A 19,716-nucleotide genomic window follows, 5' to 3' on the forward strand; every position below is an offset into this window, starting at 1 on the left:
TTTTTCGAGAATCATGACTTCTATTTTTGGATAAAAGCAAGTCTCTTTGAATTATTTGCCTTGAGTTTTTTACTCCGAAGGATTATAAGAACTAGAAAAGTATAGGAATTAGTCTAACGAGAAGGTAGATAGAATTCAAGAGCTTTAGCCATGTCTATGGCATTACAATAGGAGGGAGTGCCACCTAGGATCGGATTCCCACAAACCAAGCTCAAATCCAAGTCAGGGCACTTTTGTCACACGAAGAGCATCTATCATGGGTATAACATTAGTTTCAGGCTATCATGTGTACAAATATCAGCGTTTTCATTTGTCATGGGTACAAATGGTCATTTATTCTAATACAATCCATGGTTGAAGAGTTTAGCAATGAAAATATCTAAATATGCATTGAAAATGTACAAAATTTCAATAAACATTACTAAACAGATGTAAGAAAGAACGACCATCATTCAGCAACAAACACTACAAAACAGCAAAAAGTAATCACACTATTACCAAATTCAAAAAGAATGAAAACCAGATAAACCCAATCATAAACACAAATTAAATAAGAAGTCAACCAAAAATCACCTTGCAAATCCAATTAAAAATAGCTTTTCACTTTGTACCCTAAACACCAATTAAATCACATGAACCAAAATTAATTTGAGGGAAAACAGGACAGTTCAATGCTTATGAGTTTAATGAGAAAAAAACGGCAACAGCAGCAGAACAAATCAGTTATCATTTATCACAAATTTAAGATTCAAAACACAAATCAATAATCAAGTAATCAGAGATATTCAAAATCACAAATCACTACTTCAGACTTCAGAGACATTTAAATTCAATAATCCAAGTACTTCAGAGACATTCAAATTCTGCCTAAAGCCTTCAACAATATACAAATTTCCACCATTAACTAAGTTTCTACCATTAGCAACCATATAGAGTAAATTCTGCCTAACATAGTAAATTTCCACCATTAGCAACCATACACACAAATTTTCGCAGAGTAACAGAGCATTCAGAACCATACATCCAAATTGGCAAATACAAGACAGAATCAAACTTCAAACCGAGACCGAAGACCAAAGAAGAAGAATTGAAGAACCAAACTTCAGAACCAACATGCAAAGCAAGACCGAAGCAGACTTGAAGAAAAATGGAACAAAAATTTAAGAATAAGACCAAACCCTCCGTGAAGATGAAGACGAAAAGCCACTAACCTGGGTCTGTATCGAGAAGTCAGCGTAGATGAAGAGCCGAAAAGGATCTGCCGAGTTACTGGGTTAGGCGGTGACGCTGGAGAAGCTGGGTTAGGCGGCGACGATGGAGGAAAAAGCGGCGGTGCTGAGGACCTGCGACGGGCGGCAGCGCTAACGACCTGGGTTAGGCGGCGACGATGGAGGGCTAGGCGAAGGGCTAGGCGGCTAGGGATTCTTTGATTCTGCGTTCTCCAGTACATGAATGAATGAATGATTGGGGGAAGGGGGGTTTGGGTCACGAGGGGGGGTTGGGAATGACTTGGATCTGTTTTTTTAACAAATTAAAGACCGGCGTTGTTTTATCCGAACAGGCCAGTTACGGTCCGGCCCAACCGCCAGGTTCGATGGTTTTCATCACCATGACTCTTACACATCTTAAATTATTCTTTGGTACTGGATCCGCATAATAACTTTCGCTTGGGGTACTATCTCATTTAAACAAAGGCCAACACAAAAACAATCAGTCACTCAACAATAAGGCCCAACTTGCATAGCCCAACACTGCCGAAAAATTTCATTGGCCCACTAATTATGTTCTCCCAAAAAATTGTTTAACATCATCCTTCCATTACCAATGATACTTAGCAACTAATTCTCTACACCCCTACATGACCCACATCTAAAAAGCCCCCCTCTTTCCATCATGTGTCAGAAGTACTGATTGCCTAAGTCTATCTAACACCACAGGTGTCGTTCAACGGATGCATGCACATGGCATTCACATCTCTAGATATTCCCTTCAATCCATATCATAGCTTTTGCCTTCTCTTAGAACCCTATGCAGAGATTTTCAATTTCAAATTTACACTTTGGTTACTTTGGTTTGAGTAAACTACCCATTGCGTATACAACAAGCGCCAACAAAAATTTATGAAATATGTGATTGTTGAAAATAGGACAAAAATAACAAAAAATATTATATTTTTTATAAGTGACAAATTTTTTTTTGTATTTAATAAATAATTTTTATTTTTAAAAAAAATTAAATCATTCACAATAAAAAAATTTTAAAAAAATTATTTAACATAAAATTATCAATTTTAAAGATGAAAAAGATATTATTTTTTTAATAATACTTGCAAAAAATTATATCAAAATATAATTTTTAAAGTTGATTTTCAAAAAATATATTTAATATTTAATTCTTTTGTAGCATTTCTAAATCTTGAGATTTATTTATCGTAAGCATATTTTAAAATTATTTTTATCAACAATATAAATATTCAGCTACTATTTTAATAGTTTACTCTTTTAGTTTTAATTTTCTTCTTTTTTTATTAATATTATTAGATTTAGAAGATTTTATTTTTACTTTTTGTTATAAAAGGATATTTTGTGGTAACAATAAAAAAAATTTAGTCTTTTAATAAAAATAGTTACAGAGATATGTTTTTTTTATAATTATTTATAAGAATATTTTTTTATATATAATGATATATTTTTTAAAAAAATAAATAAAAATCAAATGCTGATATAGATAAATATAATCGTAGTGGTGATTTTTTATTCCTCTACCTATCTTATTGTACCGACACTTATAAATTAATTAATTGTGCCAAGTAAATACCAAAGAAATATACTACTTTTTCTTGAAACCACTCATGCGTCTATAATAGGATGGCAAAACAAATTAAATTCGTCGAATCCACACACAAAAAAATACTCGTTGAGCAGAAATTTTAAATTTGCCAATGTAAATTTAAAAAAATCAACGACTAATTAATTAATAAATTAAAATTTCAATAATAGAAATTAGAAATGTAAATTTAAAATATAAAATAAGATAGAGTTAATTAAAACAAAAATTTTGATATTAATTTCAATAAATTTGGTCCAAAATTAAATTAAATGGGTCGAACCAGTCGAACCGGATCTAAAATAGACCCAAAACCCAATTACACCCAACCAACTTTAATTAACACAACACCTCTTTCTCCCTTTTGCCTCCATTCACGCTGAAAATATTCAAGGAAAGGGGACGAGCAAGTGACAACCCCAAACCCTAACACCACAAATCAAACCTCCATAACTTTTGATTCGGAGGTCCGATTGTTGCACTGTTTGTGGCTACAGGACCACAGCGTTGAGCTTTACAAAGCCCAATATATCACAAGGTATGAAAATCATTGTTGTGCTTCAGTTTCTTTCTCCCTAAAATTTGAATTACATGAATAATTATGTTGAAAATTGCTTGATTTCGGTGTTTAGGCTCAAATTAACTTGAGGAGAACATTCAATCTTGCTTCTTTGATGCTTGTGTGAGGTGAAAATCCTAGAACTCTAGCTAATTCATTGATTTTGTGTTTTGGGTATTGAATTTTGGGAATATGTTTGTGATAATCATGTTAGGTGCATGTAAATATGTGATATGAGGTAATTGGATATGTTAGAAGTTTAATTGGAAGCTTGGAGTGAGATCTAATTACTGGATTTTGGTGTTTGAGGCTTACAATTTTGTCTTGTGGGTTGTCTTTGGGTTATACGAGAAAATCGGCAAAGGTATGGTTTAGGTTTCGCGTATTTAATATATAATGTACTGTGAAAATTTAGGCTAGACGACCATAGGATAGGTTAGAACGTAAATGAATGATTAATGTTTAGTATCTTTGTGATGATTTGTGATATGAATTGTTATTGGACTAGGTGTTGCTACTGATGATAATATTAGGATGTGAATTGGTGAATTGATGACTAATGGCTTGATGACATGAAGGTATATGTTTAGTATAGGTGATTTATGATTTTGTTGATGTATTTGAGAGATTGATGCATAAGATTGTTGATTTGAGATATGGTAAGACATGGTGGTTGTTGTGGTGTTGAGAAAAATGTGTTGTGTTGGGAATTTATGGGTATGGTAAGTTAAATTGAAATTGAGTATTTAAGAAAATAGAGGTTTTGAAGTTTTGTGTAACTTTGGTTTTTAACCAAACTTCGGTGAGTTATAACTCGACTTTCGGACTTCCAAATGATTTCAAATATATTTCATATAAAAATTGGGTCCGTGAAGTTTACACCATTTGAAGAACGGAAGAAAAATGTTTTAAAACAAAAAAGTTATGCTCGTAAAAAATTCGGAGGGCGAAGTTGACATTCTGCAGACTTAGCCATTTCTGGCCAAATTGCAATGTATGCGTACGCATACCCTTCATTCGTGAAGGGTCGATTCTGCCCCGCGTACATAGATACACGGACAAGGCTATGCATACGCGAAATGGGCCAAAATGTCCTCCCACGCGTACGCGTGACCTGGACAAAATTACACGTATGCGTACGCATAGCCCTATTTTTCAGCAAATGGATATTTTGTGTTTTAAAGCCAATTTTGACCCTTCAAACCTCTATTTTCATTCTTTTAATCCTAAATCTTATTAGTAAGCCTAATAAGAAGATGGAGTTAGGAAATGGAGGTAACTTGAGGGTGAAGTAAGTTTAAAAAATGATGAATTATGTATGAAAAATATAGAGAACTAAAGTATATGTGATGCCATGGCTGTAAAGGATGATTATGCATTGATTATAAATGATTATGAATGAATTGGAAAAATGAAGAAAACAGAATTGGATTGTGAAATTGAAGGAATTTGAATGAATATAATGATGATGAGATTGAATGTGATTGCAATATGCCTCCGGGTAAGATGCAGTGGTGTTATCCACTTGCTCCGGGTATAAATTTAGAATGAATGAATGGTAATGATAATGAAAGTGTGTTTTTGTATGTGACTCCGAGTAAGATGTAGTGGTGTTATTCACTTGCTCCAGGTAAGAGTCAATAAGCCGGGTAAGAGTCAATAAGCCGGGTAAGATGCAGTGGTGTTATCCACTTGCTCCGGGAAAGTTCAAGGCTTCGGATAAGACGCAAGGGCTATGTTTTGTCACCGCTTACTCTGGGTTGAGAACTATAACACTGCTTGGGTAAGAGGCAGGGTGAAGTTGTCCCCTGCTCCGGGTACGCAGGTAAGATACAAGGATTGTGGCGTTGTCCCACTTGCTCCGTGTTTGGTGTTCTGTCCATGGTTAGCTACCATGACATGTCGGGCTGGCTAAGTAATTGACAGTTGATATCAACAGCCATAGTACAGACATGCATCATAAGCATATTGCTTGAATTGCTTGTTCATGCTCTAATTGGGAATGCCTATGTGACTTTCATATGCTTACTTGTATACGTGCTACTTGCATTACTTGTATCCTAATTGTATTTGTTATTGTTTGCTTGCTTGTCTGTGTGATTTTACTGGTGATGGAGGTTTTGGAGGAAAGAGAATGATGGAGGGTTAGGTTAAAGTATTTGGTTAAGTTTAGGAATTCTTAGAAAACCACCCTTATTTATAGTTTCAGTTTTAATTCTTAAGTTCTATAATCTGAATGTTGGCGTTTTAGGATTGCCTCTGACATTTCCAAGACCTTATATCTTATGTGTGTGGCACCTTTACTATGCTGAGAACCTTTGGTTCTCATTCCATACTGTGTTGTCGTTTTTCAGATGCAGGTCGAGAGGCACTTCAGTAGGTGTCTGGAGTTTTTGCGGCGAAGTGGTTTACTTTAGGGTTTTCTTTTGTTATTTTGATATTATTATGTATAAATTTATAGTTTCTCCTCTTGTGTATAAGAATGCTTTGTTTATGTACCTCTTATAGGTTTTATGGAGAACTAAGGTTTATGTATGTGCATTTTGGGACTTGGGGTTATGTATATATATACGTACATATTCTCCGGCCAACCTTAGCTTCACAGGCTGAGTTAGGAGCTTGTTATTTTGTACCCTTGATCTTCTACTCTTATCTTTTGTATAATTATGTTAGTGTACTTTAGATTTCTTCGTATGCAAGTAACCACGTTTTCTGAACGTTGCACTTTTATATTTTGCGATTTTTGCTTTACCTTTTCATCAAGGCTCCTCGTATATTAAGTCCTTTCAATTATTATACTATATATATTTTATTTTAGAGGTCGTAGCGCCTTGCCACCTCTGTTTTACTTTCTAGGTGTAAAGCTCTATGTGGAAGGGTGTTACAGCCAACCGTAAAAAATCTGCTGAATCCATTCTGCTGAACCAGACCTTTAGTACGACGGGACTAGGGGTGGCAAGCAAGGAAGCCTGCCCCGTCCCGCCTTGCCTAATGAGGTGGTCCTAAAATCCCACCGCCCCGTCTAACTACGGGCTGGCGGGCTAAACCCACCAAAGCTCCTCTTTTTTTTATTATTATTAACTACTAAATAATATATATAATTTCACAACCATATTAATAAATTTATAATTTCTAAAGACATAAAAAAATTATATTTTTTATATTCACAAACATTAAAGTCTTTGCAATTATAAATATCTAATAAACATAATTATAAACCAAGTTTTCATCCAAAACATAACTATAAATATTATCTCCAAAACAAAATAAACATAATTCAAAATATAATTATAAATATTGTCTCCAAAACAACATAAACATAATATAAAATACTTAATTTTCATTTTCATACTCTTGAAAGTTGGGTTGAAAAAGTTGGGTTTTGACAAAAAATTACAAAAATACCCCTTGCAAAAAAATTAATCTTGGTAAAGAAGTCCACCCTGCCCCACCAAAACCCGTGGTTTAAGCGGTGGGTTAGGTGAGCTTTTGCTTTTTGACGATCCCAATTTTTTAGTCCGACCTGCCTTTTTTAACGGTTACGCGGACTGACTTGGCTGATTTAGGCCCGTTTGTCATCCTTAAGCGAAACAACTCGTCTATTGGTCCTTACTTTTTTTTAAAAAATTGAAGTATTTATTTAATGCATCTTTTTTTGTATTTTTTTCAGAATTTATTTGAATGCTGTTAAATTATTAGAAAAAATATTTTTTTAAAGAGAAAATATTTTTTTAATATGTTAGAAAAAAATTTAATAATAAAAATAAAAATATTATAAAAATAGAGTTTTACTATCTTGTAACTTAAAAAATAGAGGTTAAACATACCATAAAAAAATATTTTAATACTATTTATTACTTTTCATGCATTAAGAATGTAAAAAATGAATAACAAAATATTTTGTTTATGATATGTTTAACATGTGCTTTTAAAATTAGGGATAGCAAAACCTATAAAAAAAAATATATTTTTTTTAAAAATTACAATTTATATTTCTTTAAATTTTTTTTACTTAAAAACATATTTTTACATAATAAATAAATAAAGAATATTTGTATTTTATTGTATTTAAATATAATTATTAAATAATTTTTTTTTATATAACATATCTAAATATAAAATTATTTTTAATTTAAAATATCTTTTTAAAAAAAATAACTTAGATGTGATCTCTTCTCTCAGCTGTCAACCATAGCTCTGCAGTCTGCACTCCTCTCTTGCTCTCTCCATCGTCTCTCTTCGCTCTCATTCCGTGAAGCTCGCTCGGCCCCTTTGCCTCATTTTTTCGTCAAAGTACCAACATAGTGGCGACGACGACGTTCTTCTGTGCGGCAGTCAGCGAGCCTCTCACTTCAACCTCTGACTTCGTGTCTCTCTCTCTCTCACTCATTGGAAAAGACGTCACAATGAGGAATGCAAGTAAGAGGAAGAGAGAAGCCCAACATGGTCCACAACAAAACAAGAAACATTCCACGAAATCACTTTCTCGATCTCAAGCTAACCCTAAGCCCCAGGAGGAGTACTTCGAGGAGAAGCGCAACTTGGTAACCACGCTTTACTTGCTTCTGCTTCCACAATGTAGCTTTTATTTTTATTGGGAAAGATATATTGTATATGCTCAACATTTGATGATGATTTCAATTTTAAGTTTTATTTCGATTCAATTTTGCTCTTAATGTTCTATTTGTTTCAATTATACCTTTTCTTTCAATTTTTTATGGTCAAAGATTAGTCAGTTTTGTTTTCCATTTTTCAAATATTAGATATATAGTAAAATTCCAAATAGTAGATAAATGATTCCCTTGAATTTATCCATCAGTATACATGTATGCTTCTACTGATAAATAAATATTTGTTGATTTGTGTTTTATAGGAAGATTTGTGGAGAGAAGTTTTCCTTGTTGGAACAGAGGTTTGTTAATTTTTTGTAGAATTACTAGTTTCTTAAGTTGATTATTGAATTGTCCTCCTTTTTTTGTCCTTTTTCTTTCTTACCTCCTCCGTCGTATTATAATGCCAGTGGGACCAATTGGATTCTGTATATCAGTACAAGTGGAATTTCTCTAATCTGGAAGTGAGTTTAGTTGTCAAATACAAATTTTCCTTTGATTTTGTAGTTCTGTATTTGGTCTTAAGAATTTAGCTTACTAATTTGATCTCTAAATTGTTTTCAGAATGCATTTGAAGAGGGCGGTGTTCTACATGGGAAAAGGGTTTACCTTTTTGGTTGCACTGAGCGTAAGTATTTCTAGCTTTTTATTCGTTTTGTTTCATTACTTTGCATCCCTATTGACGATATTTATGTAGGTTAACATTGTAACTTATTTTGGGCATTCATCTATATATGTTTTTGACATGGTATGCAGCTCAACAAGTCTGCTTTAAAGATGTAGAAAAAGTTGTCTTCGTACCTATTATTGTCGCTGTAAGTTTCCGACTCAAACTGAGCTCTGTCTGCATTAAAATCTTCTAGCTAAGTTCATCATTGCTTGAGGTATCTTTTATTTATTCTTTTATCATGAAAAATTAAATTCTTTATTAGGCAATTATCGATAGCTTGATTCGTGACTTTTGAGTTGATCCAGGTATTGAGCATAATATGAAATACTTATGTTTAACTATGTCTAGATTTGCTGTAGAAATTCCTGTTCACCTATTGTTGGTTAAAAAAATTGGGATTATTTTTGTAACTATATCAACTTTGATAATTACAAACGTTATTTTCACTATTGTTTTGATTTTAAAAATGCTCCAACTTCCTTGTGTAAAATAGGTAGTATCACCTTTCCCACCATCTGATAAAATTGGGATTACCTCTGTTCAAAGAGAGAATGAAGAGATTATTCCCATGAAACAAATGAAAATGGATTGGATCCCATATATGCCTCCAAAGGACCGGTAATTTGTCTACCCTTCGTGTTTTATTTAATTTTGGTGCTTGTCTTTATATATTGTATTCAATGGTGACAGATTGAAGTCTCAAATATTTATCTTGAGTTGCACCCAAAGGAGGTACGACACTATCTTCGCTAATCTCCCTCAGTATCAATAGCTTGCTTCACAATTTCAGGTTGCAAAATGAGTATGGTATATCCATTGAAAGTGAGTGTGTTAGGATGAATATGTTACTCTGGTAAAATGCAGTAGTGGAGCGCAAGTTTTTATGTTCTCTGTTGTTTTATGATGTACCTTCCATCACTTGTTTTCTTGTTTAACTGACTAATGTATAGGGGACCCCAATCTTAAAGCTATAACGTTATTATGTGGCTAATACAGATATCCTATAATTTAAATGAGATACTTATCTTCCCCATAAAATTATTCATCTGGTATGAAAATGTTGATGACTTTTATTTTATGTGTGATATACTCTGTGATTCAGGTCTGCTTTAAAACATCTAAAGTTGGAACAAGTAAAAAAGTATGAGTACTGCTTGCCATGTGAGTTTCTGGCTTTCCTTTACAGTATCATTGATCACATTAATGTGTTGACCATTTCTATCTGATAGAACAAAGAAGATAAGATGCCGTCTTTCTATTATTATTATAAAGAAGATTAAGATGCCGTCTTTTTATTATTCTTGTAAAGAAGATTTGATTAATTGTGTCCTTTAATATCATTCTTTCTGAAGATTTCTACCATCCATTCAAGGAAGACGAACTTGAACAAAGTACCGAGGTTCAAATATTGTTTCCAACAGAGCCGAAGCCGGTAACTGATTGCAATTTTTGTGATGCTTGAGATCCCCACTTTATATGCATGTTTACATATTGATATCACTGCTAAATTCTGTCAGAGTATCATTGTATCAACAGTAGTAGGAAGTTTAGTGCCATATATGGTTTTTGTTTTCCCATACTATTGTTTACTTTTTATCGCAGGTCTTTTGTACATTTGATTGGGAGTTTGAAGATCTTGAGGTAACAGATTAACTTTCTGATGTTTATGATTTTGTCGGGTTAAACTCGCTAGAAGCTAAATTCTAATGTGGAAACTAGAAAAGTTGACATTTCCCCGTACAATCATATGATAATAGCCAGTAATCATGATGCCTGGAGTTTTCTTTTAATCTGCAGCGCATTCGTCAATTATATTCTCTTTACAGATAAGAAACATCTATTTTTGAAATTCAGTCTAAAGAATCTTGACATATCTTTATTGAGAGACGGGAAGCTTAAAGCTTGAGGAGAGAAGCTTCTATTTGTCTTTTTTTACCCCGATCCTTTTACTTTCTCTGCATTGAACCTCCTCGTAAAGTAGCATCAAATAGAAGATAGCTGGAAAAGAATATGATAATAGACAAGTCTTTGAGTGCATACTTGCTTTATATTTCACAGGAGCTCACTAATGCTGTCATACAAGATGAGGAATTATCAGCAGATCAAAAAGATGTCTTCAAGGTACCTAGTAAATGAGAAAGGTGCATGCTTCCAACTTTTCCAGGCAGGATTTTGGCTGATCCTTTCTTTGTTATAGGAATTTGTCAAGGAAAGAGTACGTGAAGCAAAGAAAGCTAATAAAGAGGTAATTTTCTTTGGTTTTGCACACCTTGTTTTGTTGCCATCTGCTTCTGCTTTTTTCATTTTTCACTGATTTTGTCTTCGTAGGCAAGGGAAGCTCGGAGGAAAGCCATTGAGGAAATGAGTGAGGAAACTAAAGCTGCATTTGAAAATATAAGATTTTACAAATTCTATCCTGTGCAAAGTCCAGATGCTCCTGATGTGTCAAAGAAGGTAAGTGGACATGCTAATATGAAGATATTTAAATTCCAAGTTATGTTGCGGACATCCTAATAATTTGACAAGCATCACTTGTGAACATTAAGGAATCAAATTGTGTCCTTAAAACTGGTATTCTTTCATGTAACATACTGATAATGAAGATAAAAAAGAGTGGCAAGCAATTTTAGTCAATCTCTTGTGAACTCTATCATTTACATGGATATTTACCTGATAAATCACAGTGAAGTTATCAAAGTTAACTGATGGAAATAAAGATTACATTTCTCTTTAATCTTTGGATTATAAATGTGGAGTAAAGAATTGGTCAAGGATCACTAGTTCTTTCCCCAGATTTATGATTTGTGTGTTTGGCATGTCTTTATGGTATCCGTGAGAAATACTGCTGAATTTATGAGACGTTTCTGTCATTAGTTTTCTGTCGCATTCAAAATGATGCTCTGTAATTCCTTTATTGGCAGTGTAACGTCATTAACAGGTATTATGGAAAGGCTCATGAGTATCTGTGATTTGCTCCCAGACGACGATGTTGACGGCTTAAAACTTTCCATGCTTGTTTTGCGTGTAGCTAGAAGTGGTCTGGTTGTTGTTTACCGTTCTCAGTGGCGTAGTTATTAAGATCGAACAGGTAATTAACTCTATCAGAGTATTGGGTTATTGGATTACTAGTTCATCCATTGAATCGCAAATTGATCTGTTAGATTGGTTATAATTAAATAGATATATATAATTATATTTCATTCTTTTCATAATAAGTATTTTTTTTAATTTTATTTTGGTATTAATTTAACCATTACTTTTTAATTTCAATAATCATTAGACAGTTTATACCTATATTATATATTTCTATTTATTAAAACAATATCATATAGTTATAGAAAGAGGAAATTTATTATGACTAATAGTGTTTGTCCTTTTTTTCTAATTTATAAATATTTAATAAAAATTATTATTCATTTTAACAATTTTATATAATTTATAAAAAAATATAGTTAATTGGAGAAAGAACGAGTACAAAACTAAAATTAAATTTTATTTTGGTATTAAATTAACTATTACTTTTTAATTTCAATAATTCATTACGTAGTTTATACTTATTATATACTTCAAATATTTAAAACAATATCATATATTATAGAAAGAGAAAATATATTATGATTAATAGTATTTTTGTCTTTTTCTTTTAATTTATAAATATTTAATAAAATTTATTATTCATTTTAACAGTTGTATATAATTTATAAAAAATATGGTTAATTAGAGAAAGCATTTTGTTTATGTTGAGGGTATCACCTTGATGTTGTTGTTGATGCGGCTTGCTACTTCTATTTTGGGCCAAGAATTTTTAAGCCCAGTGAATAGTTTTCGTTTTCCCCTTATTTATAAGATGTGTTTTTGACTTTTTATCCTTTGTTATTATTTATTTACTTATTTTTTGTTTTTATTACACATTAGATTTTTTAAAATACTATTATAATATATCTAATTTAAATTATATATATATTAAAAATTAAAGAACATAGAATACATTTGTTCTAAATTAAAAAATGAATTGAGATATATTTATATTGACAAATATTTTTGTGTGTTTATTCTTTATATTTTATAACATGTATATAATATAATGAATTATGTGTGTGTATATATAACTCTTGATGTTAATTTTTGATATTTGACTATTTTTCTATCTATTTGTTTGTTGTGTTGTACTTATATAGAATTGTGAGACTTTGGTTGGTATTATATTTTAATTTGTGTATTTTTTAATTTTACATTTAGAGTATTTTATATTTTATTTATTTAAATTTGCTATTATACTATCAATTTGTATACTTAAATAAGATTATAAGATTTTAATTATAATTTTAATTGTTAATGTATTTTTTTAAATTTAAATTAGAATATATTTATGTCGTTGAATGTTTATTTATAATTTTATATATTATTTTATAAGATTTCGATTATTTCAGTGTAATCACTATTGAATTGGCCTCAAATCAGTAAATCAGGAGCGAGAACAGTTGAATGACCAGTCCAATTATCAGAACCTTGACAATTACAATTATTTTCCTTGTAGTATATGGTTATGTTCTAACCTCAATTTGGCCAAGATCATGTTGAGCAAGTTATATGAAGTGAGATGTTAGTAAGACCTAGGTTTTTTTTTTTTTTTTTTTGGTCAGTAGTAAGACCTAGGTTTATAACGTTTTTTTTTCTCTACACATGAACCTTATTTGGTGCGCTCAGTATAGGTAGATGCTTCAGTGCCTTTTTATACAAATAGCTCCATTCTTGCATGAGGCACTGGACCTTATCAATTAACATATAAGACCATCTCCAGTAGGGAATTCATTCCAGTTCTTGTTTATGGCTCGCTTGTCATAAAAAGTAACTCCACATCAGCTTTTGCGTCGTAAACAGTAAATAGGAACTCAAAGCATCTCTCTTTTCTCCATTAGAAGAAACTAACTTTAGTCCCTGTTGTGGTTCTACTTAATTAATTAATTAAAATACTTGTAATTAATATAATTAATTTTTTTAATAATGTAATTTAAATATTTAAATTTAAAAATAATTCACTATTAAAAGATATTAATATTAAATAAATTTATATATAACAATAATACACAATAGATAATTCAGGGTTATACTAATTTGTAAAATTACTTAATACAAAGAAAAACATAATTAAACTCTATAGTTGACGACAAGCATTGTGAAATTGCTATATGTGTTCAATCAAGTCTTCCTTCAATTGTCTATGCTGCTGCCTATTTCAAAGTTGGGCATTTCTTTGAAGAAATTGATGGTATGGTGCAAAATCTTCCTCTCCCAGCTGAGGTTGTGATAAGTCATTTTCAACATCATCATACTCTAAGCCTTGAGTAAAATTTCCTGCATAACTGTCTTTTTCATCCTCAACAATCATATTATGCAATATAATATAAGCTCTCATTATGTTGGCAAGTTTTTTCTTTTCCCAAAAATGAGCTGGACCACGTATAATTGCAAAGCGTGCTTGTAACACTCCGAATGCTCGTTCCACATCTTTTCTTTGCCCTTCTTGGTATTGTGCAAATAACTTGCGTTTCTCATCTTGTGGCTTTGAGATTGATTTGACAAATGTGGCCCATTCAGGATAAATACCATCAGCTAAATAGTATCCCATTGTATAATTATTACCATTAATAGTATAATTTACCTCCGGAGCACGGTCATTTAGAATATCATCAAACACTGGAGAACGATCTAACACGTTGATATCATTATTTGAACCAGAAACTCCAAAGAACGCATGCTATATCCAAAGGTCTGAAGATGCTACAACCTCAAGTACTATGGTTGCAACCCCACGATAACCACTCATGTACATACATTTCCACGCCTTTGGACAATTTTTCCATTGCCAATGCATGCAGTCAATGCTACCCAACATGCCAGGGAAGCCACGACCCTCCGCCATTTGTAGCAGGCGTTGTACGTCATTTGGATTGGGTTTTCGCAAGTATTCATCCTGGAACACGGAAATGACACCTTCAACAAATTTTTCCAAGCATTCAATTGTAGTGCTCTCACCTATGCGCACATAATCATCAACAGCATCAGCTGCTACACCATATGCTAACATCTGTATCGCAGCGGTACATTTCTGAAGTGGCGACAAGCCTCTTCTTCCAGTTGCATCAACCCTCTGTTGGAAATACGGATAGACATTTGAGAGAGCGTGTACTAACCGAAGGAACACATCTCTTCTCATTCGAAATCTCCGTCGGAAAATGTCAGCATTATACACCGGTTCATCTGCAAAGTAATCTTGGAAAAGGCGATCATGTCTTGCTTCTCGATCTCTGTTGATCCATCTACGAGTAATTGGGATAGGACTTCTATCAATATCTTCTTCTTCTGAATCTTCGAGTAAATACTCATCGATCCAGTTATCTATGAGTGTGTTATCTTGTCGTCTTCTTTTGCCATACAAAGCCTCATTGAACATATCATCAAAATTTCTAGCCATATGGAGAAATGTAATTTTTAGTTCTCCGTCGAGGTGAGAAACAAGAGTTGAAGTGGAGTTGTGGAGTCATTGATAGTTGATATTTAGTGTGTCTGCAATAAGTACCTTAACGGCTAGTTTTGTAACGGCTAGTTTTGCAACGGCTACTTTTGCAACGGCTACTTTTGCAACGGCTAGTTTTCCTTAATGGCTACTTAACGGCTAGTTTTGCAACGGTCACTTTCATGAACAATAATGACACAATAATATTGACTAATTTAAAAACTTACATCAGAAATAAATAAAACAAACTACATCACATACCAGTAATACGCAATAAATAAATAAGAACATACTACATAACTCTACGAATACAAGGAACCATTAAGTAAACCACTTGGCCATTATTTTCTCACATGCAATCTCATGAAGAGCTCGTCGTTTCTCACTCATTGTAGACGTGTCAGCATTAAGTATTTGCATATCCATTTTCCTTTCTTTTGCTTTTATCTCCATTTCTTTAATATACCTCTGAGTTTGTAATTCTTGTTCTTTCATTGCCGCTTGAATTTGTATCTCCTTCTCTTTGATTGCCATCATCTTTGCTCTATGTTCCTTCTCCTCTTCTCTTTCTTTTTCCCTTTCCATTAGTTCCTTTTCTCTAACATTCTTAATATCTTCCATGAGAGATAATTTTTTTACAACCGATGATTTTCTTTCGCTAAAATCTTCAGACATCTGTGCTTTTTTCTTACCTCTTCGCTTGCTCTTCTTTGATCCTTGTGGGCGAACGGGAGAGTCCACACCGGGTTCGTCAGCCAACGGTGTTTCTGGGTTTGATGAGGATGAGTATGCTCCAGTTGTACTAACCTTGGTTCTCTTTGAGCCGCCACTCTGTGTAGGTAGTTGGCTTCTCCATTTTTGCTCCAACCGAAGCATATTCTAATGCCTCTCAAAAGTGAACTTTTGACCATAATTTGTGGAATAAAGTTTATAAGCCAACTCCTTTATATCATCAGCGTTCGAACCACTCCTTATGTTTCGACTAGCTTGATCGTAACAACCAGCAAATTGTGCAACAGCCTTGTTGATCTTATACCATCGTTTCTTACATGCAACTACCCCCCTTGTCATGTCGGTGCAAAATTCTACACAGTAGCTATGAATTCGACTCCAAAATGTTTTCCCCTTTTGATCGGTACCAACTACAGGGTCAGTTGAAACATTTAACCATCCACTGATCAGCATCTCATCCTCTTTCCAATACCAGTGTTGAATACTATCTTGCCTCCGATCTTCAATATCATCATCATTAAGGTCGATAGCATCTAATCCACGAGGGTTGGCAAAATCTGAATATTGCGAATTGGGACTAGATTGTATAGGAGTCTGAGAGGATGGGTTAGAAGAGCCACCAACACCAGATGAGTTATGTCTTGATGCACTGAATTGAGTTGGAAACGGCAAGGAAGTTGGAGTAACATTTCCGATAGAGGAGTTAAATATGGACGAAAATGGAAAATGGGGTGTTTGTGAATTTGATTTTGCGGTTGGAATATAGGAAACTGATTATTATAAGGAGCTTGAAAATTGAAATTAGAAAGATTTTGTGGATTTGGATTTTGAAATGAATTTGGTTGTGTGAAGTTTTGATTTGGAACTTGAGAGTTTGAGGTTTGAGATTGTTGGGTATTTGGAATTTGAGGAAAGTTTTGTAAGTAATTGAAGAAAGAGTTGAGTTGGTTTGGATCCATTTTTTCGAACAAAAAATAATAGTAGCAGAACTTTGATTTCGTAAACTTGGAAGAAGATAAAGAAGAGTAGTAGATAGTGTGAGAATAGAAGTGTATCTAAGTGGTATATATAGAGTAACAAAATATTAATTTATTAATAATAACGGTAACATAATAACGACTAGTTTTGCAACAGCTAATTTTACAACGGCTAGTTTTACAACGGCTAATTTAATATAATAATATAAATATAAATAATATTTAATATTGATTCTTATATAAATAATTAATATAAATTATTAATTAAATAAATAATTAATTATTTAATCTAATTAATTATTATAATTATTAATAAATTAATTATAATTTAATTACTTAATTAATTATTATTTGAATAATTAATATAAATTATTAATTAAATAAAATTATAATTACTTAATTTAATTAACTATTATAATTATTATTAAATTTAATTTAATTTAATTATTTAATATAATTATTTATTATAATTTAATTATTTAATATAATTATTTATTTAATTATAATTTTATATGTATTTATTTAAAAAGTAACTTGCCATGTGGCAAGTTACCATTGGTTAGCTTGAGTCCCTGCTCAAAGGGACTCTTCTGCCTTGGCCTCCGTGAAGGAACTCATCTCTCTCCTTTTTCAACGGTTAATTTCTCCATGTGTCAGGAAAAAGTGGAATGAGGCTCTCCTATTGGAGTTGCTCTAAAAAGATGTAAAAGTACAATCAGTAAAATCTTGCATTTAGGTACTGTTCCTTCATATGGGGCATAAACCATTTGTAAAATTCAATAAATCCAAAAATTGCCAAGTAAAATCTATTGTGCAACCTCCATTTCATAATCAATAAAATTCTTGGGTGAGTTGCATTAAAATCTTGAAACTTGAAAGCTTCTCTTTATCGGTGATCAATTTTTGAAACCGTTCATTCATCAGAATAATGTCCTATAAAGATGATAACTTCATTGTATCACTTCTTATTGACAAATCTCATTCAAGAAAATGTAGAAGATCCTCTAGCAGTCCTTGTCTCTTTCAACTCATGTAACAACTTAGATCTTCAGTAGACTGATTTTTTAAACTTTATACGTTGGCAATTTACAAAATCTACGTGATACGGTTAGTCTCAGATTTGAATCTACTGCTAAAAAATAATAATATAGATGCAACGAAATTTGCCAATGCTGATTGAATAGCAAAGGGAGCCGCTCAAGATGATGTTAGAACAACAAAAGGAATGAAATTAAATAACCCTTAAGACATTCTACATAAAACTAGATGCGACAACATGAAATAAATTCATTAACCAAAATCAAACTTTAGCAACTAAAATTGAGTCCGTTGCAACGATAAACCAAAACAACATTTGTTTAAAAGGAAGAAAATTATAAATCAGTAAAAGAAACAAAAAATAAAATGAAACCCCAACTATAATCAAATACAAGACCTAAAGCAAGCTAAAACTCATGTTATAATCAAACCTCAACTATGCGATAAACAAATTTAGGCAATGAATTAAGCATGCATATAGACCGAACCCAAAGGTTCAATTCATGCAAGAAACAAGTTTTTCTAATTTCTACGAGCTACGAGGCAAATTGCTCAGATGATTTGGATTTATTCAACAAATCATGAAGGTGATTAGCCTAGAAAAAAAGACATTCGTGCTACAATTGAAGTATGAAAAGCTTGGGGTTTATTATTATTATTTTTTTTTGTGAATTTTTAGGACATGAAACGCGAAACTGTAATCAACTTCTTGCAATTCCAGAAGTAGAAGCAGAGGAATAGTTGAAATGGAGGCCTGATTTGAAAGCCGAACAGGTAGGATGGAGAGTTAAGGAGACGAAAAAAATCAGAACCCTAATTTGGTAAGGAAAAATACTGTTGCAAATCAGATGGGTAATTAGCTTATTAAAAAATTTTGCTAAACTATTTGTTCAGGAAAGTAGGAGCCCAAGAGCCTCAGAAAAAAATAGAAGCAACACAATTACATCGTTTGATATTAATCTCCGTACAAATAATTTGACTGACCAGAACAACTTTTAAATTGGTGCAACTCACAAGAATGATGAGAAGAGTAATAAGGGATGGAAGATCAAGCATCTCGCTAGAAGAGGTGGATCAAGAGAACTAATAATCAGTGTGTTGGGAAAAATGAAGAACAAATGTGATGAAATTGCAGGCAGATCAGGAGGACTGGAGAGTTATGAAAGGAAAGAACTGAAAGGTACCAACCTAAATATGGCATCCCAAATGCAATGAAGATGATGATGTGGAATTGCCAGAATTTGGAAAAACCCTTGGCAATTCACAATATCAAAGGGATAATAATATCCCATTCTCCCGGGGTGATGTTTTTATGTGAGACTAAACATCAAACCTCGTTTGTCAATGGTCAGTTACGAACGTGTGGTTTTAAAGAAAACTTTTGTGTTAATACAAATGGAACAATTGGAGGTTTGGTGGTCGCTTGGAAGTAAGAAGTGAAGCTGCTGGTGAAAGGAAGTGGGGGCTTTTACATTTGGTTTACAGTGGAAGATCAGGACTAGTAACACCACTGAAAGGTATTAGGGGTTCACCTTCATGGTGTTGATCAGATTCGTAATAGCCAATTTAAAGTACTTCTTCCTATAATCCAGCAAGCAGGGGAAAGATGCATGGTAGCTGCAGATTTTAATGCTATTGTAATGTCCCATGAAAATAAGGGAGGCAGGAGAAAATCACCTCAAGCAATGCAGAATTTTCAAGAGTTTATCAACAGGAGAGGATTGATTGATGCAGGATATATTGGAGATAAGTATACATGGTGGAACCAGAGTTGTCAAGATAGAGCA

At 32.7% G+C, this 19,716-nt stretch overlaps 4 protein-coding genes across 4 annotated transcripts; 1 reads left to right on the forward strand and 3 right to left on the reverse strand.

Moving 5' to 3' along the window:
• Window positions 1–7,561: 7,561 nt before the first annotated feature.
• Window positions 7,562–12,211, forward strand: LOC130940306 (protein HEAT INTOLERANT 4-like). The gene is made up of 14 exons (XM_057868411.1): window positions 7,562–7,929; window positions 8,259–8,297; window positions 8,406–8,459; window positions 8,560–8,623; window positions 8,752–8,810; window positions 9,159–9,283; window positions 9,356–9,397; window positions 9,768–9,826; window positions 10,018–10,097; window positions 10,268–10,306; window positions 10,724–10,786; window positions 10,863–10,910; window positions 10,994–11,119; window positions 11,587–12,211. The coding sequence occupies exons 1-14, from the start codon at window positions 7,792–7,794 to the stop codon at window positions 11,632–11,634; spliced, it is 984 nt and encodes a 327-aa protein (XP_057724394.1). The 5' UTR covers window positions 7,562–7,791; the 3' UTR covers window positions 11,635–12,211.
• Window positions 12,212–13,901: 1,690 nt separating this feature from the next.
• LOC130940069 (uncharacterized) lies at window positions 13,902–15,140 on the reverse strand. Its single transcript, XM_057868118.1, has 2 exons — window positions 14,501–15,140; window positions 13,902–14,407 (listed from the first exon to the last, which is right to left on the reverse strand). The coding sequence occupies exons 1-2, from the start codon at window positions 15,138–15,140 to the stop codon at window positions 13,902–13,904; spliced, it is 1,146 nt and encodes a 381-aa protein (XP_057724101.1).
• A 363-nt stretch (window positions 15,141–15,503) lies between these two features.
• LOC130940070 (uncharacterized) lies at window positions 15,504–16,058 on the reverse strand. The gene has a single exon (XM_057868119.1). It carries the CDS (start codon window positions 16,056–16,058, stop codon window positions 15,504–15,506), a length of 555 nt encoding a protein of 184 aa, XP_057724102.1.
• A 3-nt stretch (window positions 16,059–16,061) lies between these two features.
• On the reverse strand, window positions 16,062–17,623 carry LOC130940071 (glutathione S-transferase T3-like). The gene is made up of 2 exons (XM_057868121.1): window positions 17,605–17,623; window positions 16,062–16,684 (listed from the first exon to the last, which is right to left on the reverse strand). The coding sequence occupies exons 1-2, from the start codon at window positions 17,621–17,623 to the stop codon at window positions 16,062–16,064; spliced, it is 642 nt and encodes a 213-aa protein (XP_057724104.1).
• Between the last annotated feature and the right edge of the window lie 2,093 nt (window positions 17,624–19,716).

Source organism: Arachis stenosperma, chromosome 7 (genome assembly GCF_014773155.1).
Source record: "Arachis stenosperma cultivar V10309 chromosome 7, arast.V10309.gnm1.PFL2, whole genome shotgun sequence".
NCBI classification, from domain to species: domain Eukaryota; kingdom Viridiplantae; phylum Streptophyta; class Magnoliopsida; order Fabales; family Fabaceae; genus Arachis; species Arachis stenosperma.